The following is a 24,684-nucleotide window of genomic DNA, read 5'->3' on the forward strand; positions in this document are numbered from 1 at the left end:
CTAGAAGCAGCTCTGATGTTTCGAAAGAGATATAAAGAAAACACAATGATCTTGGTTGGATTTACCTGCTGTCGGTGTAAAGGGCTAAAAGCTTTTGGGCCACACAGGATTCTTCATCAGATGCCAGAGCTCTGTGCAGATCTGAAGCTGGAATGTTTATAGGGCAAAGGGTGCCGTCGAGTCACAGCCGACTCATAGTGGCCCCGTGAAATGTGTCGTCAAGTCGCAACTGAGTCATAGTGTCCTCAAGGGATTTTGAAGGCAAGAGATGAGCAGAGGCGGTTTGCCTTTGCTTTCCCCAGCATCGCAGCCCCAGTCTTCCCATCCAAGCTTCCCATCCAAGCACTGACCCTGCTTCATTTCCTAGATCAGGCTGGTCTGGGCTAGTAGGGATACCCGGAATGTTTATACATTAGAACAAAGATATGGAAGCTGTAACCTATTTTCTGTCGTAAGGACACATCCAGAACAGCTGACAGCTCATTGGGTGCTGCTTGGACTGAAGGAATGTGCATGTGAGAGCCAAGTGATTATTTTGTAAATACACTCTCTCGCAATCTTGATTTTATTGAGCCCTCTCTGCGTTATTCTCATAAACGTTTTACGTAATATAGCACCCCTTGTTTTTCGCTGGCATCGACGAATTCTCACTTTGCTCTTTCCACCCTTCTCTTCCTTAGGCAATCCGAAGTTTCCAGGTTGCCTTGCACATCTGCCCAGTGAACCCCGAACTGTGGAATGAGGATCTTTCTTGGGCAAGACAGCTACACAAACAGCAAGAGAAAGCCACCAAGACTGGGACAGCCACCCAAGGAACGGCGGCTCAGGGGGAGACTTCAGAGGAACCAATCCCGGATTACGATTTCGAAAGTGACGAGATTCTAGCCGTCTGTGCAGCCATCGCCGAGAAGGAAAAGAACACGTCTCCCTCAAAAACTGTAGTGATAGTGTCAGCTTCAGGGACTGTGGAGACTGTAACTGAAAAAGAGGAATGCACGACAACTCCGGACAGTACTGTTTTTATCAAAGCCCGATAAAGGGTCTGAAAACGACCCTTCCTTTTGAGGGCTTTCTTGCCCGTGTGTCCCCTGTGTGCTTCAGCCTCCTCTGGAAATCATCAATAACTGGGACAGCTCCTCTGACAGCTTGCCCTGCCAAGTTAGGCTTCAGTGGGTGTATAGTTGCGACCCTTTGCTTTCCAAACCCCTGTGCCAATAGGAAGGGGAGGAAGATCCCAGTGGTCGTACTTCAAGGGAGCTTCAGGTGCTACAAGGTGGCCACAAATTGAATGCTGCCGGGTACAGAGAGAATAGGTAATCCTGGGCAAAAGAGGAAAATTACCATGGAAGTATGGTGGGTGGCTTCCTCTAGCCTTGTTATGCTCCTGGTCTGAATATGGTGGCTTTCCCGGGGGAACTGAAGTTTAGGTGCTGCGTGACACTCTCATCGTTTCTATGGGAAGATTACCATCGGTGGTCCCATAAATACTATTTGAATTTCTCCCTTGACTGCCTCACATGGCCTGTTCTCGTCTCTGGTCTTTATGCATACCGTATAGAAGCCTGGAGGTGATCTTCCCACCTGTTGTGCAACCTAATGGCCCGGCTTCCTTTCCCTCCCCAGTTTGTTGCTATGGCTGATCATGGGCGGTGCCTCCACACCACCAATCCCTTGGCTTTCCCGTGCTCGTTTCAGCAGCATCCTCCGACCCTTGCACTAGAGTGATTTGAAACCCAGCTATTAAAACACATTTGTTTTTCAGTTAATCGAATGAACAGAAGGAGCAGGAGGCATCACTCCTCCTCTCCCCCCAGTTTCCAAAGAAGCAATACATAAATATAAATATATAAATGTCTTTGAAAAAAATGACGGGCAAATGAGTTCCCAAGACCCAAACTTGGACTATCGCAAAGCAAGTGCCGAATGATCACCAGGAGCCGTTTGGAGCATGCGTGTCGTTCGAATTATATATAATTGAACATATTCAGTTTATTAGCTGCTTCCCCCATTCCTCTGAACATGAAACAAGTTGTTCAGTTTATCGTCATGGCTGGGAATTCGCTGTTTTTCCTGCCTGCTTTTGTAATTTTAAAATACCAGATGGTAGCAAGCTTGAGAAGAAACAGGAGAGAATGTGGTGTCCTCGGTTTTATTTGCCCTCATTACTAACTCTGCAGGCTGAGTGATGTGAAACATTGTTCCGCTTGCAATAATGTTTTCCCTTCCGTATAAGGAGCCTTCTGCTGATACAAGGGGCTTGTCCACCAGCAGAAGTCCCCTCGCATCAGAGGAAAGCGCCTCCTTGAGTGGGACAGATCCACGGAATTGGAGCTCATGTGTCCAAATCATAGTCAAGGTTGACATGATTTTAATAAATATTCACAAAAGATCTGAATATCCTGTGCTATTTTCCCATAAACTCCTGATAAGTCTACTTAGGTTGTTTTGTAAACCGGACTTCTCCGTGGGTAGCCCTTCATGTACTAAGATCAGATTTAGCCACATTCTCAATTTATTAGATGCCTGGTCCATTTCTTCAGCGGAAACATTCTGAAGAAAGTTGTGTCTACTCCTTGGAGTCACACACAGTTGGTTTATAGCCCTCCCGGCTCAGCCCTCCTGTTTACAAAGCATGCTTTAATAAAGCAAACTTTTGTTTTTAATAAGACAGCTTTACTGGAAGAGCCGGGCTAGATCCAGACCTTGCTTTTGACTCAGATTATTGTCTTTTTCTCCCAGGAGACTACCAAATTTTTAATTTATGTAGCCTGCAATTTTATCTCACCTGATCTTATGCACATTTACTTACAAGTACAGCCCATTTTGTTCAGGGGGAATCTATCTGTGCCAAAGTTATCCTGTATAGGGCCCCAGGCTGTGAAAAACCCTGGAAATGGTGGGCAGATTTATTCTTAGCATGTTCAATGAGAGTACAAGGTTGGTGGCATTGCTAGTGAAACTACTTTAAATTTGGCTCAGCATAGTAGAGCTTAACTGTCCTTTCCGCCTCATTCATGCATGATGCTTCACCATGAAAAATGCATTTAGGACAGGATAAGGCACTGCTGACACTTCCTTTCCTATAATACTTGGATGTGTGGGATAGTTTCCTTAGAAGTCGCAGCCAGTTGCCATTCTACTCAAGTAAGTGGTGGCATCGTTCTTATTCTGCTTCTTATTTGTCATGCTTCGATCTTGGTTTTCAGGTATTTTTATGTTGTAAATAAAGTTTGCTTCCCATGCGATTAAATGGGTTTGTGTGCAATGCATGAAGTTAAAAAAAGGTAAACTGTTAAGTCTGTTTGAATGCTTGGGAGTGATACTCTGAAAACAGAGTTGCCAGAATTCTGCATCTAAATAGTCCAGATACTGCTGCAAGGAAGGTTTATTTGTAAACCTGTTTGTGCAGGTTTGCATGATTTTGCTTATTTTTCACATGTGTGGAGGCCGGCAATGGCAAACCACCTCTGAACTGGGTCGCCGTAGATCAGCTGTGACTTGACGGTACTTTCCACCACCACCACCACCACCTTTGACGAAGCCCCTGGTTAACAACTACTTTTCAAAAGGTGCCACGAGACGTACACAGAGCTGCCCGATACTGAATCAGACCATCAGTCCGTCAAGATCGGTGTAGTCTACTCAGGCCGGCAGTGACTTTCTAGGATCTCAGGTGAAGGTCATTCACATCTCCCATCACCTGAACCTTTTTAACTGGAGGTGCCGGGGATTGAACCTGGGACCTTCTGCATGCCAAGCAGGGGCTCTTCCACTGCGCCACGGCCCTCCCCCAAGGAGGGGTTCATTTATTATTGCAACATTGCTGTTTATTTTTTGCTGCAACAGACTAATGCGGCTGTCTCCGGAATTACTTTTGGGGGAGGGTCCCTTTGGTTAGGGATGGAGGCCCCAGGCCCTGAAGCTGTCCCTCCAAGTGGCCTATTGGAACGTCTCATTTTCCATAGATGCCGCTTTCTCTTTTCCCTCTAGGTAGGCAACTGAGGGTTCATTTTTGTTTGCTTAGGTCTTCAGCTACATGAGTCATGACACATGCTTGGAGAAACACTCGAGTTGAGCCGCACGTGGATGCAGTTGAGAAAGTGATCTCTGACTGTGGCAACATAGTAATTCTCTTTACAGGGGCTGTGATCACCGGAATTGTAATTTAGTTTTCTCTCTGAGTGGACAGCAGTGTGCATTGTTGATTTGGGGCCAAGGTTGCCTTGAGCCAAGAGGAAAAGGGGGGTGTAAATAGTGAACTAAACAGGGATATGAAGCTCAGTTGGTAAATCAGTTAAAGTCCTCTTTAATCATCTGGAAAGGTGTCTTTTTAATGCAATCGCTCACAGAAACTGGGGAAGCGTGTGTCATCCTACAAAGAAGCATTCTGTTTTCTGTAGGGCATTTTACCGGGTAACGCCAATGGCGTGTATCACTTAAAAGCAAAAGAAGTTTGCTCCCCCTTCCTCAGGAAAAAAAATCTCTGTATGCAAATCCATGCAGATTTAATTGATCCATTCACTTAAGATTTCTTCAAGTGATAATCTTAGTTAGACTTATTAGCCTGGCAGGGCGAGGGAGTGATCTACTGTTATAAAAGTCGTTGATAACATGTACAACACGAGCATTCACGTATCAGCTTATATCCTACAAGTGTAGGTGCGTGTTTTTGGGTGCTGCTTGGAAATATTCCAAGAGCTGCTTGAAGGAGGTGAAGAGTGCTAGATCTCTCCCAGCATCATGGCTTTGCCTTCTAGCCTTCTATGGTCAGCTCCTTGGCATCAGCTGTTAAATTGTAAACACGGTTCCACCGTTAACCTGAGGCACTTGGCCCAACATTTAGCTTTCCGAGGGAGGTGTAATTATTTGGGGTTACTACACCACAACACTTCACCCATTTTTAAAGTGACATGCAAACATCTCATTTTGAGACTTCTGTAGTAATCCGTGTTTCCGTCATTCAGTTACGATGATTCGGAGATTTGACACACACCAGAGGTTATTTCGGGGGGGATCGCAGTTCCCCCGGGTGAGCTGCTTCCGACCGCCCCACTTCCGGCCCTCATTCAGCCAGGAGGAGGCAGGAGAAGAGGGAGGGTAAGTTGCTTCCTCTCCACCTCTCCCCACCCCTGCCTGCCTGGGGCCAGGGAGGGCCTTGGCGGGGCTTCCTCGCACTCCCGCCGGCCTTGCAGGTCCACCGCCGGGCCCCTGATGTCAGGGGGTGTGGCATATGCTAATGAGTTATGCTAATGAGTTCCCTTAGCTCTTTTTCTATGAAACTACCCCTGACACACACCATCCTAATTGGGATGTTTAGTACCTTCCACTGTAACATGTATTCTTTTCACATTGACCCAAGCGAAAATGTGTATGTTCTGCATTGGAACTAACCATACTTTTTAAAAAACAACCACCCCTCAGACCACCTTGTACCACAGAGGCAGCTGTGTAGACTATTAAATTTACTTCACTAGATCGGAGTCCAGCAGCACCTTAGAGACCAACAAGATTTTCAGGGTACAAGGTTTCAAGTGTCAGAGCTCCCTTCGTCAGATACAAGTAGGAACGGGGATCCCCTAGTCCTTCTATCCCAGCCTGAAGGTGAGAGGGGTGTTACAGAGAAAGGAGTCAGCAAGCAGAGGTAATTAAAAACAGCATGCGGTGGTCTTTTACCTTGCTGGCTGGGACAGGCAGTTGGTTTTTGCGAAAATGCTGGACTATCAGGTAACTGACTGGTGAGTTATCTAATGCCTTGCACTGAGCAGATGGAGCAAAGTCTCTCCTGCAAAATATTCTCACAAGGTAATGCTTAGTCTGGAGAAGAGGAGGTTGAGGGTGGACATGATTGCCCTCTTGAAGTATTTGAAGGGCTGTCACTTAGAGGAGGGCAGGGAGCTGTTCCTGTTGGCAGCAGAGGAGAGGACTCGCAATAACGGGTTTAAATGAAGGGCGGGCGGTACCAGCTGGATCTTAGGAAAAACTGTTTTATGGTAAGAGTTGTTCCACAGTGGAATCAGCTGCCTCGGGAGGTGGTGAGCTCCCCCTCACTGGCAGTCTTTAAGCAGCGGCTGGACAAACACTTGTCAGGGATGCTCTAGGCCAGTGATGGCGAACCTTTTAGAGGCCGAGTGCCCAAACTGCGACCCAAAACCCACTTATTTATTGCAAAGGGCCAACACGGCAATTTAACCTGAATACGGAGGTTTTACTTTAGAAAAAACAACTCATACATTAACTTAAAATGATCCAAACAAAGTAAGGAAAGCAATCCCAAATGCTTTCATTTACTTAAAATTATTTGGCAGAGAATTCGACACTTTAACGATGGTCTGGGCCTGGCTGGGGCGATGGACCGCGTGCCCACAGAGAGGGCTCTGAGTGCCCCCTCTGGCACCCGTGCCATAGGTTCGCCACCACTGCTGTAGGCTGATCCTGCATTGAGCAGGGGGTTTGACTAGATGGCCTGTAGGGCCCCTTCCAGCTCTGTGATTCTATGAATACTTAAAAACGTGTGCGTGTTCTTAAATGTGACATTGGTGTTATCTGGGTGAAGTATGAGTACAGTCATGTCTGAGAATGAATACACAGATGCACACACGCATTAATGTTTGAACTCCAGCGGCACCGTCTGCATTTAATTCTGATTTCCCTCCTCCAAAAAAAAGTGATTTGTGCCAATACAAACAGTTTAAAAAAAAATGTATCATCAATTTTGAGGCTCAGAATTCTAATTCCAGCAGAAAGCAATTCACATGAAGACACGGGAAGCGGCAGAGCATGCTTACTATTTTCCTTGACAAAAGCCAGATTTTCCAAACACCTTTACAGGATAACAATACCAAGACGAAGCTTTTGAACAAGTACAAAGTCCCTCTGGCCTTCAGTTACTGTTATTTCTGAGATGAAAAGTTAAGGCCTCATCATCCTTGGGTTGGATCCAGGCAGCGCTTCATTCAGTCTCCTTCAATTCTCCTTTCTACAACTCTTGTCCCACATAACTTTTGTCCGTGCAGGTTCCATGATCCCCAATACAGGCATATAGGGGTGGGCAAAAGGGTCCTCTCCTCCCCTTTTCACCAGTAGAAAAGCTGCCTGGATTCAACCTCATTTTATCATATCAGTTGTCACTGCTAATGAAGATACAACCTCGGTTTGTCTGTGAACATATGAAGCTGCCTTATCCATGCCAGACCACTGGGCCTGCAGTAGCCCGTATTATCTGTTTGGATTGACTGTAGCTCTCCAAGAGCTTTTCTGGCCTTGCTAGGTCAGATCCCGTAACTGGAGATACCAGGGATTGAACCTGGGACCTTATGCATGCAAAGCCATGTACTCTTCCACTGAGCCACACCTCCTCTCTGACCTGAGCAGGCTGCAGGTTTATCACTGCATGTTGTAGCACAAAGTTCTGCTTTCTTGAGGACCAAACTCAATCCAAAAAAAAAGAGCAGCACAATCCTTTTATCCCAGATGCATCGGTGCGACGGCATTTGTCTCGTATGGCAAGGGCACGACACAGAACGGAGCCGAGAAGTTAGCTTCTAGCATGAAAGAAATATCACCACTATGGGGGGGGGGCTTTTGAATATCGACAAAGAAAACACGTCAGAATCACAGACAAGATCACATTCTTTTAACTTCGGGCCAATTTATCCCGAACAAAGACCGACTCCTATGTTCCATTTCAAACCCTCCCATAAGCGTGCACTAAACCGGTGCTGTTCCGGGCTCCAGGTTTCCCGTGCAATTTGCACACTGGTCCCATCAATGAGATAAACAACCACCTTCATTGTTTTGTAGCCTATGAGAAATGGCAATATGCTGGTCAGCGTAAGCCTATCTAAACAGGCTGATTTTGCAGTGGCAGATGTTTTTTTAAAAAAACCAATGATGTCATTTTAGATTTCCCCCCCCAAAAAAACCCCCATGCCAACTATTTTGTTGTGCCAACCCTCTACCTTTTTTTCAAATTCCAAAAGTACCCACAACTTCAACAAGATTGGGAACCCCTGGCTTAAACAGACCACAGTGGATCATGACGTCTGAATGCGGGAAGGCTTAGGACTACAGATGCTCAAGAACTGGACATGCGGAAGGCTTGCCTTCAAATATACATAGGCTCAAGCTGTAAGTATTTATCAGTTCCAGAGGTCATTTCGGGGGGGACCGCAGTTCCCCCGGCGAGGTACGGGGGCGGTGCACATGACGAAGCCCCGCTCCCTGCTTCCAGCCGCCCCGCTTCCGGCCTTCATTCAGCCAGGAGGAGGCAGGAGAAGAGGGAGGGTAAGTTGCTTCCTCCCTGCCTCTCCCCACCCCTGCCTGCCTGGGGCCAGGGAGGGCCTTCGCGGGGCTTCCTTGCACTCCCGCCGACCTTGCAGGTCCACCGCCGGGGCCCTCATGGGGCTCGGCAGTGGAGCTTCAAGGCCGGCGGCGGCCGGGACCATTGGGGGCGGGGTGTGTGGCCTTATGACACACTTCCGGTGATGTCAGGGGGTGTGGCCCCATGACACACTTCCGGTGATGTCAGGGGGTGTGGCATATGCTAATGAGTTATGCTAATGAGTTCCCCTAGCTCTTTTTCTACAAAATGACCCCTGATCAGTTCTTCACAGTCTGCACATCACACAGTTTTGGAGCTTGAGCATGCACAAAGCCTCAGTTGGAATCTTTCCGATCATGTGACTGCACAGGTGACCACTCAACACTGGCTACAGGTAAGCAACTTGTTCATATTTAGAGCACTGGATTGGTCCCACGGGCCAATGACACTGTATTCTGAATACATTCACAGAACATAAAACAGGCGCACACCCATAATATAAGGAACATTTTGTAAAAAAAACCCATTCATCTCGCTCAGCAGTACAATAAAACATTCCCTTTGAATTCCAAATTCCTATTTTAAGAATTAGCTCTGCTTTGGTCTTTCTGAGTTGATGTGTCTAGAAGATAAACTGAATGGGGGGGGGAAATAACCTAGCGGCAGGTGTTAAGAGGAACTTGCAATATTATTTTTTTCTATACTTTGTATTAATAATTAACCTTCTCACAGAGAAGAGTGCATTTTTTAAAAAAAATACATTCAGTCACAACATAATATACAGCCAGAGTCATTCACATTTTTCACACCAGAGGGGAGGTTTAGTTTTTTCCTCCCCAATTTTGTATTCGCTAGGGCAGCTGTGAAGGTTATTCTACATAACAACCCAGCAAACCGTGTTAGACTTTAGTACTCTCTGAACCTTATTATGTGACAGGGAGAGGAATAGGGTATAAGTATGCTTCAATCATGTTTGGATGGAAAGGAAAATGGCAACTTTCCAACCCCGGACTTTTGGAAAACAAAACAACCTTCCATCCCAGGGCAAGACAGGGCAATGAGTAGAAAAGCCTGTGCTTCCGACTCCACTACATTCATCTGCTTTACTTTGGCAAGGCCTGACAACTGTTTGGCAATCTTGCAAGAGCTCTGTGCCAAACGTGCACAGAAGAAAAGCACTTGACAACTGTTTGGCAATCTTGCAAGAGCTGTGCCAAACGTTAGGCACAGCTGCATTCCCCCCCTCTTTAGGGGGCAAACAGCACATCTAGAGTGCCCAGGTGTAGCATCCCAAGCCGTTAGGATGCTTGATTCTACCTCTGATGGCTGCCATTTTGTCTCTCATGGGTGCCCCTTCCCAGTTCACCTCGCTCTGAATGGCTACACGGTTCCCATCAGACTGAGAAAGCGAAAACGCCCGTAGGCACGCCCATAGGCATTGGCTGCACCTCAGCAGCAGCAGGACCCACAGATGGGTTGACATCTGATATGTCCATCGTACCAGTCCCTCCTTCCTTCCTTTTGCTCATATGCACTTCTCAGACAAGTTCAGCGTCTCACAAGGGAAGGTTACTTGCAGAGAGCTGCCTTTGGAGGCGGCGGCGCCAATCTCGCCATCAGGCCGGAGTTCGTTCACCAGAAACACCTTCTCGGAGTTCTGACCCTGTGACGAGTCTGAGGTATCTGAGCTCCTCAGTGTCCTTATGGACGTAGTGTCTGACTGGGCCAGGCTGCTGGTGGCTCCCGGCAAGAGCATACGCCCTCCAGCCATGCCTTCGCTCGGCTCGAGGGGGTACAGAAGAGTCTGGGAGGTGCTGCTGACCTCCCTCAGTTCTCGAGAGATGAAGGATGGCGAATGGTTGGCCGTGGCCACCGAGGCCCTGCGGCCGTCGGTGCAGTTGCAGTTGCTTCCCGAGTGCTGCCGGTGGGCCCCTCCGATGCGGCAGAAGAGACATTTGACCTTCTCAATGGCTTTGCTCAGCACCGTCTTGCGGAGGAGGATGTACACCCAGGGGTCGAGGATGGGGTTGACCGAAGCGATGCGGATGGCCTGCAGGTCTGGGTTTTTCTGGATGGCCATCACTACGGGTGGCCGGTAGAGCTGGTTCACAAAGACGCGCACCTGAAGGGAACAGGAGACACATAAGGATCCATGTACAAGTCAAGCATTTGGCTGGCCACATGCATGTTACAACAGGGAAGGCCAACGGGCAGAGAATGGTTTTGCATCATGTCACTGTGGAGATATTTTTGGAACGGAAAACATTTCCCGCAAGTTGATCTCAGGGAGGGATAAAAGACATCCCCCATTATCTAAACCACAGTCCAATAAACCCTTGACAGATTATTTCAGATAGTTTTGCTCTCTCCGGTACCAGGCGTTTGGCCCGTGTTCATCATTTCAAAGACTTTGGTGGAGCAGATTTCTTTTTTTGTTTTGTTTTCTACAAGCCAAAACCCCCACACTCCTCATACACCAAATCTGCTGTTAAGTGTTCTGGGTGTGTAATAGGTACAGAATGTGGCCTTGAGTCATTTTGGAAGATCTAGCCAATTGCTGAATACTTTCATCCAGTCAGCCTCTCGTAAACACACGTTTCAAAACAAAATTGGGCCCAAGTTTCCACCTCACAGGCAAAACTCTCTTTTCAGAACAAGCCTGGAACTGTAACACTCTTTTGAGGTTAGAAGTAATTTTTGGTGGGTATCTTCCAAGACTTGAATATTCAAGAAAACATTTTTTAATACCCTCCAAATTTCACCTGTAGTGGCTTGTTAATACTTATTTTGTTTAAAGAGCTTCCCTGGAATAAACCCTTTTTTTAAAAAGATAGTAATAATAATAACACATCATTTAGGAAGATAGACAGCACACAACAAGACTGCCGACTTCTTTCAATGTGAATCTGGCCTGTCTTATTTATATTATATTATAGGAATGCTGGCTGTAATCCTATGGACAGTTAATTGTACATGTGTGACTAATGTTCAGGATGCTAGCCAGTAACTTAAAAGGCACTCACAGGGCTTCATGTCAAAACCCAACACACTCCAGATCTGAAGTCTATTCCTGGAAACATGACAAAGGAATGGGTAAGACAGGGAGGTGGATTCTGCACTTTTCCTTCTGCTTGAAAGGTGCTAGCTAGCCTCTGCTGCACTGCACGTTCCCGTGGCGCTAGGCTCTGCCGGCTCATAGAAGACCAGCGTCTTGCATGAGCTCAAAGCAACTGTGCCAGCAGAACATGCTCCACAACCCAAGCCTGCTTCTACAAGTGGACAGAAAGTACAGAATCCAAATCTTAGGCTACAATCTTATGTTCTCTGATTTGCAAGTATGCCCCATTTGTAAACGGAGCTGCGGTGGCTCAAGTGGTTAAGACGCTGAACTGCAGGCTGTGGAAGGTCAGTAGTTCAGCAGTTCAAGACCCGGGTGCCGCAAGACGGGGTGAGCTCCCGTCTCTAGTTCCAGCTCCTGCCAACCTAGCAGTTCGAAAGCAAGAAATTGCAAGTGGATAAATAGGTACCACTTCGGTGGGAAGGTAACAGCGTTCCGTGCGCCTCGGCGTTTAGTCATGCCGGCCACATGACCACGGAAACGTCTTCGGACAGCGCTGGCTCTTCGGCTTTGAAACGGAGATGAGCACCGCAACCCTAGAGTCGGATTCGACTGGCTTTCGAGCAAGGGAACCTTTACCTTTTACCCATTTGGATTTCGAGCAAGGGAACCTTTACCTACCCATTTGTAAGCATTCGTTTATCACATTATAAATCATCTTTAACTTCCTTAGATATCTCAGAAAGTCCCTCTTACTGAGATTATTGCACTATGCAAAGCCCTCTACCTTGTATGGAAAACAAACAGACCAGGGCTTTTTTGTGTGTGTGTGTGTGTGGAAAAAGAGGTGCCAGAACACTCAAGAGGGAAATGAAGTTTTCAATCTGCATGCTGAAAACTCATGAACTTTTGAACATTTTTAAAAGAATTTGGTCGAAGAGGTTGCAGAACACTGTTCCGGTGAAACAGACCAATCTCTTCCCTCCCTGTTCCTTTGAACATACACCTAAAGAAGAGTTCTGAGATATCTAGAAAGATGCACACTGCATCTTAATAACAGGGGTTGTTCTGCATAAAGGTATTGGCTCTGATCCTGAGGGACCGCTTCTACTAGAGAGAAGAGCAGAGATGAGAGTTCGCCCCGGGGGAGGGTGTGTTTTTTTTGGAAAATCCTTGAATTCCAACTAGTTTTCTGGCCACTAGATGGCATAGTGTCTACACTGCAGGCTGCTCCTTTCCCTTGTGTACAAGTAGTTGGGGAAAGCACGCCAGGGAAAGAAAGAGTGAAGTTAGCAGCTCTCTGGACGGCTGCCGCCAAAACTAAAGGCTGGTTGCTTACAGGAGGGGTAAAAGCAGCAAGAAGACTTTTGAACAGCCAACCAATCCAAGTACAAAGCTTCAAGTGACTGATGTTACAGCCAACAGATTCCACTGAAGTGGCAGCCAATACAGAGTTGGACACTTAGGGCTAGAGTCTACTAGGTTCTCCTCCTGGATCTTACCAGCTTCTTCCTGCAATATGCAGGAAGTACACAGCATGTGCTCTTTTGGAATGTGCTCTTTTGAAAACAGTTTGGTCCAGGACAACAACATTACTATATCTGCCATGCTTACAACTCCTCGTTATTTACAGAGCGGGAAACAGAATCAAACAGCAAGAGATGTGCCACACACTGAGTACACGACGGTAGTTGTGGAGGAAGGAAGAGTAGAGATGCTGTATGACCAAAGGGTATACCTAATCCCATATGTGAAATGTTAGAGGGTAACGCCATGTCATATTGCTATGAAAATTACCACGATAAATTATTGCACTTAATTTTTATTTGCCACACGCCCACTTCCCAATTTAGGCTCAAGGTACTCCACAAATCAGGCTTTCCTTGGTGACTTTCCAACCTTCGCATCTGAGCAAATTCTGGTGGTCAGGATTGCAGAATTATGAGGCTGAAGCTCAAATATCCTTATTACTTTAGTTGGTCGTTTCTTTTACCATACAGTTGAATATTTTGCAATTGTACAAATAGCCCGATCAAAGTTATTAGCCCACAAAGAAAGCCTGACAAAATGTCAGGGATTTGAAAATTATTTTTAAAATTTCCTTGCCTGGTTTCCCTGGAGGCAAATCTCACTCACCACAGATGACCAGACAAATAGTTATAGCTGGTTACCCACACCTGCAGGGTGGAATAGAAATCTAACAAACTGTAATGGTATTTATAACCAATAACTAAATAAGTCTCAAGGTAAGATTAAAAGCCATCAGACGATCAGCCAGGTGCAGCTACTAGATTGATACATCCAAAATAAGGAACAATGAGGTTCCAATCTTATGCAGACTTCACTAGAGAATGTCATACTGAATATAATGGGCCTTAATTCTGCATAAACACACACAGGATGGTAAAATCAAAGGCATGCTTGCGGCCAGCGGGAAGCCATGGGTAACTTGGCACATATACCTGTACTATATCTGTGGTTGAAAATAGATTCAGGTGAGTAGCCGCATTGGTCTGAAGCAATAGAACAGAGTTTGAGTCCAGTGGCACCTTTAAGACCAACAAATACCCGGAATTAAACTTTGTTGGTCTTAAAGGTGCCGCTGGGCTCAAACTTTGCACCGTAGTTGAAAACGTTCGTTTTATGCACACAGATTACATTTTAGAAGGCTGTGTACCATTTTATGCACACACAATAAAACGTGGACTGCATGGAACAGCCCTGGGATGCTGCTGCATCTCTTCTATGAATGTCGTCTGTCCTTTAAAATAATGGCTCTCTAGCATTATCTGGTATTGCAAAACAAGTTTGTTCCGGCCGGTTCCTGTGCAACTAAGCTCGCTCTTGGATTTTATACACAGCCAGAAAAGCCAAACTGAATTTCTGATCACACAGATGTGGGATGTTCTCTCCTTCACCACTCTGATAACCGCTTCAATGAAGTTGTCTTCTCATCCCCTTAATTAACAGGGTTACTTCCAGGGAAATGCAGTCATAGTCTAAATTCCACCCACGGCTTGTACATTTGGTATTAAAGATTTCTGATGCAGGGCCACTTTGGGAAAGCATTAATGTGTATCCAGCTGTTCCTAAAACTCTGACGAAGCAGACGTGGTATGTCTGATTAATTTTTTAAAAAATAAAAAAATAGCCACGAGATCGGCTAGGATACCTCGTTCAATAGCTTTCCTTTTTATCTCAGAACTTGATTAACATTTATTTACTATATCTTTTGCAAGGTCTGAGTGCTTGCCAATAATAATAGCCCTTTCCAAACAGTGAAAAAACCCTACACACTTTGGAGCCTATTTCAGTGAACCCAATTACTTGCCGGTTGTACAAAGGCCCACTCCCATCCCTATTTTTTAATCTGAGAGCTGGTGTTTGCTAATCCATTTTGAAGCAAGACATTACCTTAAATTCATCAAACTAGATGCTTATTGCAAATTAATGGATGCAGCAATTTCCAGAACTCACAGAAACACACTGACGCCGTGAATCACCTTTGAAGTCTGTAGTTCCTACCTAAATCTGAACCAGAACTTTGGTGCTTAATTGCAACAGGTAACTGATTCAAAGCGACCTCTTTTCTTCAAGCTTTGTTGCTATACAACTTCAGGAACACTATGTCCAATAAATAAATAAAAAAATAATAGGTTTTTGGCTGCTGTTTCTTGTAATAAGAAGTTATACTGCAAGCAACACTCACACACAAACTAATACTTGTAATTGGCACTCAGGAACAAAGTACTGCAACATGTGAGCGGAAAACTGGAAGTGAAAAGTAGCTTCTGAGTATGTGCAAAATCTATTTCCTGCAGAACTTTGAAACCGCTGCTACCTCCCCCGGAAGATATTTGGGATTAAGACGCAGGGATTCAGACTCAAAGGGTATGACTTCTGACTGAGCTTTTCTTAGCACCTCTTACTCAGAAATCAACACTTTGCTTTGGGCCAGATTAGATAGGGCATGGAAGAGTAGGATTGCCAGCTCGAGGCTGGGAATACCTGGAGATTTTGCAGGTGAAGCCTGAGTGGGGGAGCGTTTGGGGCGGGGGGGCTCAGTGGGGGATAATCTTCCAAAGTGGCCATTTTTTCCAGAGAAACTAATCTCTGTTGCCTGGAGATGAGCTGTAATCCCAGGAGATCTCCAGCCACCACCTGGAGGTTGGCAATCCTATCTTTAAAGGCAACCACTTTCTTAAAATTCAGCTGCAGTAGTTGGAGATCACTGAATCCCCTGCTAGGGGAAAAGAAAAGACAACAGGTTGAATGGGACCTCACAGAACTCACTCAACAATGCACACGGTACAGTCTTCCATGTAACTGTACCATTCATTATTATTGTTGTTCTTGTTGTTGTTGTTGTTGTTATTAAAACATTTCTATGGCGCTTTCTGTGTGTGTGCGAGAGAGAGAGAGAATGAACCCAGGTCTCCCCCTGATATGCTCTACCACACTGGATGTCACAGGAATAGGATCTTATCTCAGGCTTTCAGGGAAGGCCCAGGGCTCCCCTTCTAGCTGAAAGTAAACACAAAGTATGCTTTCCCATAAAGTGACCTTTTATGACAGCCGCCTCCCATGAACAAACAAAGGAGCAACCTTCTACCAAATTTTCATCTGTTCTCATAAACTTTTGTCTGCTGCCTACTGCTATACTTTGTCAGCTGGTCGATACTAAGAAGGAAACGGAGTCTGCTAAGTAACTTTTACCCAGAAAAACTTAACGTGTCTCTGTATCGCTCCAAAAACTGGCCTGCAAGGACTCACAGGTGAGGGGAAACCTTCCTGCTGCGCGAACCCTCTTCCTCATGCTCTCTGCCTGCCCCTGTCCCCTCCCTCTCCCTTGCCGCGATCACTTTTCCTTTCTTCTGCTTTTCTTCTTTCCTCCTGTACGGACCACACTTTTCCTTCTTGGCTCTGTCCCCCCCCCCCTTGCTAGACAGTCCCATAATGACTACGAGGATGTCATGAGATGCTGGTCACCATTTGGGGGGTGTTAGTAGGGTTGCCAACTCCAAGTTGGCAAATCAAGTTGATTTGGGGACTGAGCTTGGGAAGGGGAGGGTTTGGGAACAGAAGGGACCTAACCACGGTATAATGCCATAGAATTCACCCAGTATGCCCCTGGAATAGCATTACACTCAGGAAATAAGAACTTGTTGGTGGTACCTGGCCCGAGAGAAGTCTGGCTTTTGGTTGAGGATAGCAACCGGACTTTTTGTGGCACTCTCATATAACTCCCCGTTCCTCGTAACCCCTCCCCCAAGGAGGCTGGGGAGTTAGGATTTCTCCGCCATCTTATATATTGTACATATCTTGTTTTTACATACTGTTATTTATTCAATCGTTTTAATGTAGTTGTACTGAGACTGTATACTATTTATTGTAAGCCGCCCTGAGCCCTACTTGTAGGGAAGGGCAGCCTAGTAAATCTGATTTAATAAATAAATAAATAAAGCAGCCATTTTCTTCAGGGGAACTGATCTCTGTATACATTGTTAAGATGCGGGCCTCTCCGCCCCACTCCCTCACCTTGAGGTAATTTCGTCCCCCTGTACAGGCTCTGCATGAAATAAACCTCCTTTATTTTTAGCTGCCCATGAGCCAAGAACATGATTTGCTGTTATGTGACAGAACAACCCATCATGTTTTGAAGTTTTAGGAATTTTCAAGGAGTCTGATGTAACGAGTAAGATGAAAAAAAGGTATTCCCACAGGAAATCCCCGTTTATGTCACAGAGCAAACTGAGGCTGCCTCCTCTACAGTAGAAGCAGATCAGGGCACTGTAGTGGTTAAGAGTGTTCTGTTGGGGAAGCCAGTTCAAGACCCCGTTCAGTCATGAAGCTTACTGGGGGGTCTCTGAGCCAGTCCCATTCCCTCAGCCTAACCTACTTCAGAGGGTTGTTGTGATTATAAAACGGGGAAGGCAGAACGACGTCCACTACTCTGAGCTCCTTGAAGGAAAGAGCAGTTTAAAATGTCACTGGTCATGAGCTGGTCGGTGGGAACCCATAGGTCCACCTAAGGTAGCTTGCAGAACCATTTTCTTGCAGTTGCTTTTAAGAGAGGGGAAGAGTAAGAGAAGGAAAGCAATCGACTTATAAGCTCTCTCTAGGCCTCTGTTTTCCTATCGGGAGAATGTGCACATGACATTTCTTTCTGTTATGCAACAGTTAATGACACTAGAATCATGTCAGATGACAGACAGAAACCCTGTCAGGTACAAATATGGGCAGTTATTGAACATATGCAAAGTTCCTTCCCTCCACTACTGAGTAACCACACCCCTCCCACACGCATATTTGAGATTAATGGCTTCTGGATCAGAGGGTGTGATTCCTTTCAGGTCTTGCGGGGCCCTGCTCTCTCAGAAATTAAGCATCATTACCAACAAATAGTTGCTAGCACTTCAAAGGAAGCATTAGCAATGTAAATCACCAAGCCACATTTGGAAGAACTAAAAATAGCTTGGCAGAGGAGCCAATCTGTATTTTCAAATGAAAGATCTCATTATACTGTCTTGGACTGGACAATTATTTGGTATAATGGAGGGAGTGTCTGACACTTGGACCAGGAAGACCCAAGTTCAAATTCCCGCTTCTCTTAATGGGTCACCATGGCCCACTCTCTCAGTCTCAGCCTCATCTAGTGCACGGAGCTGTTGTGGAAGAGAAATGTGGCTCCGTGCAGGATAAAAACATTAAAAGAGGAGGAGGAGCAGGAGGAGATTGGATTTATACCCTGCCATTCACTCAGAGTGGCTCACAAACCCCTTTCCCTTCCCCTCCCCACAACAGACACCCTGTGAGGTGGGTGGGGCTGAGAGAGCTCTGACAGAAACTGCTCTTTTTTCAAGAACAACTCTTAACAGAACTATGGTTTGCCCAAGATCATCCAGCAGCTGCAACTGGAGGAGTGGGGAATCAAACCCGGTTCTCCCAGATTAGAATCCATGCACTTAACCACTACACCAAAGTCAACATCGTCTTTAAAAAACATTATAGTAGGACATGGCCTCCTGCAGCAGTGAATTTTTTTTTAAATGTCCATGTATGTCCTTTGTTTGTCTGTTAAAAATGTGCCCCTTCAGCCTTCTTATCTGTCTCTTCAGCCTAAGAGTACACAGAAAGCCTTCACTCAACATTTGACAATGAATGCATGACACGTGTACAAACAACCACTTTTTTTTGTCAACGTGCGCTCTTTTTGCTGTCAGTGACTTCCATTTTTCCCCCCATCAGATTTTTTCTTAATTAGCTTAACCCCTTCATTTCTCAGATAATTGCTGCATCAGGAACTCTGGTTTCTGAAAGATGTTCCAGGGTGACCAAGCTCATTAAATATACTTACTGCTCTGCTATTTTCATATTCATTAATGAGTTTTCATATCAAGGCATAACTTTGCCTGCTAACATGTAATTGCATATTTCCTTGTGTATTAAAAAAATACTAATCACAGTTCTCTAGATTTTCTCTACTTTATTGTCAGCTTTGTGAAAGCCTTCCTCTTATTTGGGTTTGCCCTTTATTCAGACGAATTTTTACAGAACTCTACAGCTACATATACACTTCATCAGGGCCACAATCTCTCAGAGCATTCAAATGACACTACATAAATTTTGTGCAATGGGAAGTGAACACCTTCTGTTCAAAACCCCATTCGTCTTTGAAGCAAACTTTGTCGCTTTAGGAAAGTCCTTCCCTGCTAGCCTAACCTACCTCATAGGATAGCTGCAAGAAGAAGAAGAGATTGGATTTATACCCTGCCCTTCACTACCCAAAGGTGTCTCAGAGCAGCTTACAAACTCCTTTCCCTTCCCCTCCCCACAACAGACACCCTGTGAGGTGGGTGGGGCTGAGAGAGCTCTGACAGAAACTTCTCTTTTTTCAAGAACAGCTCTTATCAGAACTATGGTTTGCCCAAGGTCATCCAGCCAGGTGCAAGTGGAGGAGTGGGGAATCAAACCCAGTTCTCCCAGATTAGAGTCCGCGCACTTAACCACTACACCAAACTGGCTCTCCAAATGGATAAAATGGACAAAATGGACAAGCTCAAAGGGAGGAAACAGACGTTATGTATAAATCGTGTGCTAAAGTAAATGCTGTTCCTTTTGCAATGGATACATAATCTATACTGCAATCCTATGTAAATTTACTTAGAATTATATCCCGCTGGAACTAATTCCCAAGTTAAGTGTGCATAGGATTCCATAGGTAATCAAAAAGTATTTGCAGGTAAAGATGTAATACTAAAACATAGTGACTGGAAAATGAACAAAGCAGGACTTAACTTCAAGCAAGAATTTTTATTACTGAACTCTTACACGATTCCTCCATCCTGGCTCGCAATGGCTGATTTCCACTGAGAAACACATTTCTCATGTTCTGTTTTATTGGGAAATATCAGATGGGTTTAATGTTCCTTTCTTCTTCCTTCCCTGAATTCTAGCATCAGGGTGACCACTGAGCGACTAGCAGTTTTCCAAACATATGGACAGGGCACCTCCAACTCTGTTAATGCAACTGTTGTCGCATAACCCCCTTTTTCTGGAGATGTCTTCCCAAGGAAACTCGAAAAAGATCTGTGGATTCTGTTTCTAGGGTTCCAGAATAGCCAAGGTCCAGGAGCAGAATGAGGTGGCAGAATTCTGGAGCGCATCACTTTGAGACGGCAGGCAGGGGGGGATCATATTTTGTAGTGTCTCCCCACTTTGGAAGGGAAAATAGGCAGGGAGCATCTATATGGAGCAAGTGTTCAAAAATATGCTTCCCCCAACATGTCTGAGGTGGTACACTCCACCATTTTAACACCCCCACCCCATTTTTTTAATATATATATTTTTATTTTTCAACGTAACAAAACACCCCAATTCTGAATGGCAGTTCTACTACTACTTTTTAATACTGTATACTTGACATGTGAGGCTCATCCACCTGTATTTAAAATATATTCAGCTGGGAGAAAGGGATATTTCAGTTAATACTTATATATGTTCCACTGCTACTTATCTGCTTGGCTTATTATACTGGCAAAAACAATCAACTCCTATGACAAACTGATTCAGCTGCCAAAATGTGACCTGTGAATAACTTCTGTCTGAGCAGGTGATGAAGTCTTTTTGAGCTATGTGTTTGTGCAGGAACACACAGTATTTTAAGCACAGATTGTGTATATCTCTTATTATCCAAGATGGTTTTGCCCTACTGCATTCCATGCTGGTCAAATTTCCAACATGGGAGACCACCTCCCAATAATGAGGAACGCACACCGGATTTCTTTTGCTACAAGCTCTTATGTAGGGAGACCACCGTGCGTTCCCCGCATGCGTGCTCTTTTAGCATGGACATGAAGATGATCTTTGTGTAGGAAAAATGTCACGTGCAAAGCTGCCCCTGTCACCAACCGAGTACAGTTTCACACTGCCAGACACAAGCCCGACAACTTCAAGGTGTGCTATGATCTGTCGACCAAGAACATGCTTCTCTATTATGATCGTTATGTTGCAAAACTGGCCAAACTTGTAAATTATAACCATTTACCGGAATTCCTCATGATTATGCTCAAGCTGGGCCTCTTTCCCCCTCCACTGCAAAGCTATTTTTGATACACCTTTAATAAGGAGATAGTTCAAAGTGACGCTTGCTTATAGTAAACTCCACAATTGCCTTTTGTTAATCAATCATGCCAATACCATGACTGCACTCTCAGTGGGCTGCTTAATATATCCACACTAAGACTTAACAGTAGTTTGTCATGTTTTATTGGTAAGTTGACAGCAGGGGGCAAGTCCTAACTATGTCTATAACTAATCCCCCCCCCCAACATCCCTGGAGTTCAACAGGAGACAGATCTGGGTCATTTAATTAAAGGTTGCTTTTTAAATGGATGGACCTTTCACCTCCTGCAGTCAAGTGAACAACAGTTACAGAAGAGAGGAGCCACCAATTTATCTAAGTGATCGGTTGTGGTGGCACTCTAACGCTATCTCTAGATTTCCCAAAGCAAGATCTTTGACTTCCTTGAAGCCAAAGTAATATTACTTAACGGACAAGGGCCGTTTGAGCGGCAGACAGTAGCAGCCAGGTGGTAAATCTTTCAGTCCCACATCTCCATCCAATAATATTTATGTAACACACTCATTGTGCTAATACTGAGTGATTTCTAAGTGCCCAAGCAGTCTCCCCCCCCCCTTTTACAGCGTTTGAGTGTCTCTGCATACTTCACAGTGGCCCCATAAACTTTTTAAAAAATGCATTCAAGTTTCAGGCTTGGCGCAAAACTTCATACTCTTTCAGTGAGTTTTTATATTAGGCAATTTCTCTGCCAGGCTTCTGTGTTCGTCCTATCACTTCTGGTGGAAGCAAACCAGGGCTTAGTTCTAGGTCCCACACAATTCTGAGTTTTGGTTCTGCCCTCTTAAAGAAGGTGAGAGAAAATACCCCAACTTCAGTTCACTTAACTTTGCTAAACTATTCCTTGGGGGAGATTGCTCCTGCAGCTTCAGAACTTATTGACACAACAGGAGAGATTAAAGATCATTTTCATGCACGAAACATCAATCAGATTTTCCTTAAAACTTGACTGTGGTGTGGTTAAAAGGTACCAATCTTGAGAGCAAACTGTCATAGTCTTGCCTTCCCAATAAGAATCATTGTCAAAGAAGGCCAAGATAGGCTTAGATCCTTCTTTTTTCTTGAAGAGAAAAGGGTGTTTTTTAAAAGATCGTGCACATGAAAACAGCACAAGCAAGAACTTCGTTTTACAAACAATGTTGGGCGCTTAGCTTTTCCTACAGAAGGAAAGAAGTCCTGATATTGGGGGAAAAGGTCTCCAGAGCATTACTCACCACTAGAGGAATGGAGCAAATCAGCACAACCAAGGATGTGGCAATGAGCAAAATAACCATCTGGATCTCTGCCCCGGCCATGCGTCGGAAGCTCCTGCGCCGGCGAAAGTCTGACAAGCGGCTGGAGGCGGTGTCCGTCCCCAAGGAGGTGCGCCGCATGAACTGGCGGTGCATGCGGATGAGAGCCATGCAAACCAAGACGTTGGAGACCACGGTGACCATGATCAAGAAGGAGCTGAAGCCGGCGTACATGTACGAGTAAGCGGCATAGGTGGACACGTTTGTCCGCCAGTCTATGAAGCACCACGTCTTGGGGTACTGCAGGGTGGTTTTGCCCAGCCCCATGCTGGGCAAAGCACAGAAGAGGACATTGGAGACGTAGATGGCAAAGAGGGTCAGCCCGGCCAGCTTCTTATCCACGTAATGGTTATAGAAGTACGCGTGGTTGATGGCCAGGTACCTCTCAATCGACATGGCGCAGATGATGCTGAGTCCAGAGAGCCCGAAGAAGAGCAGGATGAAGGAGCTGTATTCACACAGCTGGTCCCCCCCGGGCCACTTATTCTGCAGGTAGGTGACGATGGTGACCGGGCTGACCAAGCAGGTGCCCAGGAGGTCGGTGACCGCCAAGCCGCACACCAGCGTGTAGAAAGTCGTCTCCTTCTGCTCCTTCCGGGATTTGCAGAGCACGACGATGGCGATCAAGTTGCCCACCACCCCGAAGATGAACATGATCGTGGGAATGGTCGGGGCTCGGCCGCTCTCGGCAGCCCCGCCGGCGGTCTCGTTGGAGGAGCCGTTGGCAGAAGGGATCATGGTGTGGTTGAAAGAATTGATGAGGGGTCGGTCGCCCGGGGGTGTGTGTGTGTGTGTGTGTGTGTGTGGCGGCGGTGATTTTCTTTTTCAAGACGGAAAGTCACAAGTGCGAACGAGCGTCCAAAGGGCAGAGGATCTGCTACGCATCTGAAGGGAAGAGATCTTGTATTTCAAAGGTAGATCTCGACCGGGATGGGGCGGGGGAGCTAGGCTTTTTCTTTAAAAAAAATTAGTGGGGGGGGGAACTCAATAAAAACAAAAATTCTCAGCCTCCCCCCCACGCACACACTTCATACAAATCTGCCACTCAGAAGGCGGCGCCTGTTCTTTCCCGACACGCAGGGTGGCTTTCCCGACTTCCTCCTGGCGAGTTCTTCTTTCCCCCCAAACTCGGTCTTTGCGCTTTTCGAAATCAGGCGTGCAAACCGATCCCGCCTCTTGTCACAACTGGCTTTTCCAGCCTCCCCTTTCTAGTAAAAGCTGCCCTCTCTTCCTCCCCCCGGGTCGCTGCGATACAAGCAACTTAAAAAAAATAAAAAATATTTCCACCACGTGTTTGTGCGCTGCACGGCGGTCCCCAATGTAAAAGATCAATGGCAAGTAATTCCCCCCCCCCACTCCTTTCTGGAGAGCTGTCGATCAGATCCTCTTCGGCAGATAAGCGGTAGCGCGGCGACGATGCAACTCTGTCGATCAGAGCTTTTCAGCGCTCCCGGGTGCTTCGATCGGAGGGTCTAGCGGTCTCTGGCTCACAGCGCCTTCCGAGGAACGCGGGCTGCCTTTTGCAATCCAAGCTGGGACGCGGGAGAAGCCAAGAGGCGCTCGGGTCCGGCGCATCTCCTCTCTCCGGACCATGTGCTCCTACCCGCCCAGTCTTGCTCAACTCACTCGCCGACCGCTCGCAAATTCGCCCCCTTCAAGTTTCTCCAGCCTGGGAGGCAGCTCGACTGGGCTCCGCCCTTGGCCGCTCTCATTGGTCCCGGCGCGGGGGGACGAACCCGGCCGCTTCGGTGCGCCGCTTGCAAAAGCCTTCGGGTGACAGGAGCTCGCAGTCGAGCAGGAGGGAAGGCGGCGCGTGTAGAGCGGCAGGTGCGGTTTTCTAAAAATGTCTTACGTATACCGTTCCACGCTGGCCGTGAACATAGCATCATACAGGGTTACGCGTATTGATTTAGATATTTGTACCCCGCTTTTCTCCCGAGTAACAGCGTCCCGTGCGCCTCGGTGTTTAGTCATGCCGGCCACATGACCACGGAAACGTCTTCGGACAGCGCTGGCTCTTCGGCTTTGAAACGGAGATGAGCACCGCAACCCTAGAGTCGGATTCGACTGGCTTTCGAGCAAGGGAACCTTTACCTTTCTCCCGAGTGGGTTCCTAGAGAGGCTTGAATTAAGAAGCTCTGCCTCCATTGTCCCCGGTGGCTCCCTTTTAACCCGACAGATGAGAAACCCTCCAGCCTGTCGCGCCATACAAAACGGGAAGAAACATAAAAGCTGCCTGCTCCACGGGATCAAGTAGTTCCCTGAAATGCTAGCTTTCTACATTCAAGCGGCTGGAGTTGTTATTGGGGGGGAAGTGTGGAGCACTCAGACCTGCCAGCCTCCATCTGTAGGGTTGAAACAGTAGAGCCTTGGT

At 46.2% G+C, this 24,684-nt stretch overlaps 2 protein-coding genes across 2 annotated transcripts in view; one reads left to right on the top strand and one right to left on the bottom strand.

Moving 5' to 3' along the window:
* TTC33 (tetratricopeptide repeat domain 33) overlaps nt 1–3,234 on the top strand; it is a 55,037-nt gene extending 51,803 nt beyond the window's left edge. Inside the window, exon 5 of the mRNA XM_015409329.1 lies at nt 681–3,234. Within this exon, the coding sequence (XP_015264815.1) occupies nt 681–1,037 (357 nt within the window). The 3' untranslated portion in view covers nt 1,038–3,234. The remainder of the gene's footprint in view (nt 1–680) is intronic.
* A 6,342-nt stretch (nt 3,235–9,576) lies between these two features.
* On the bottom strand, nt 9,577–23,268 carry PTGER4 (prostaglandin E receptor 4). Its single transcript, XM_015409330.1, has 2 exons — nt 22,233–23,268; nt 9,577–10,442 (listed from the first exon to the last, which is right to left on the bottom strand). The coding sequence occupies exons 1-2, from the start codon at nt 23,046–23,048 to the stop codon at nt 9,846–9,848; spliced, it is 1,413 nt and encodes a 470-aa protein (XP_015264816.1). The 5' UTR covers nt 23,049–23,268; the 3' UTR covers nt 9,577–9,845.
* Between the last annotated feature and the right edge of the window lie 1,416 nt (nt 23,269–24,684).

Source organism: Gekko japonicus, unplaced genomic scaffold, assembly GCF_001447785.1.
Source record: "Gekko japonicus isolate JY-2015 unplaced genomic scaffold, Gekko_japonicus_V1.1 scaffold650, whole genome shotgun sequence".
Taxonomy (NCBI): Eukaryota; Metazoa; Chordata; class Lepidosauria; order Squamata; family Gekkonidae; genus Gekko; species Gekko japonicus.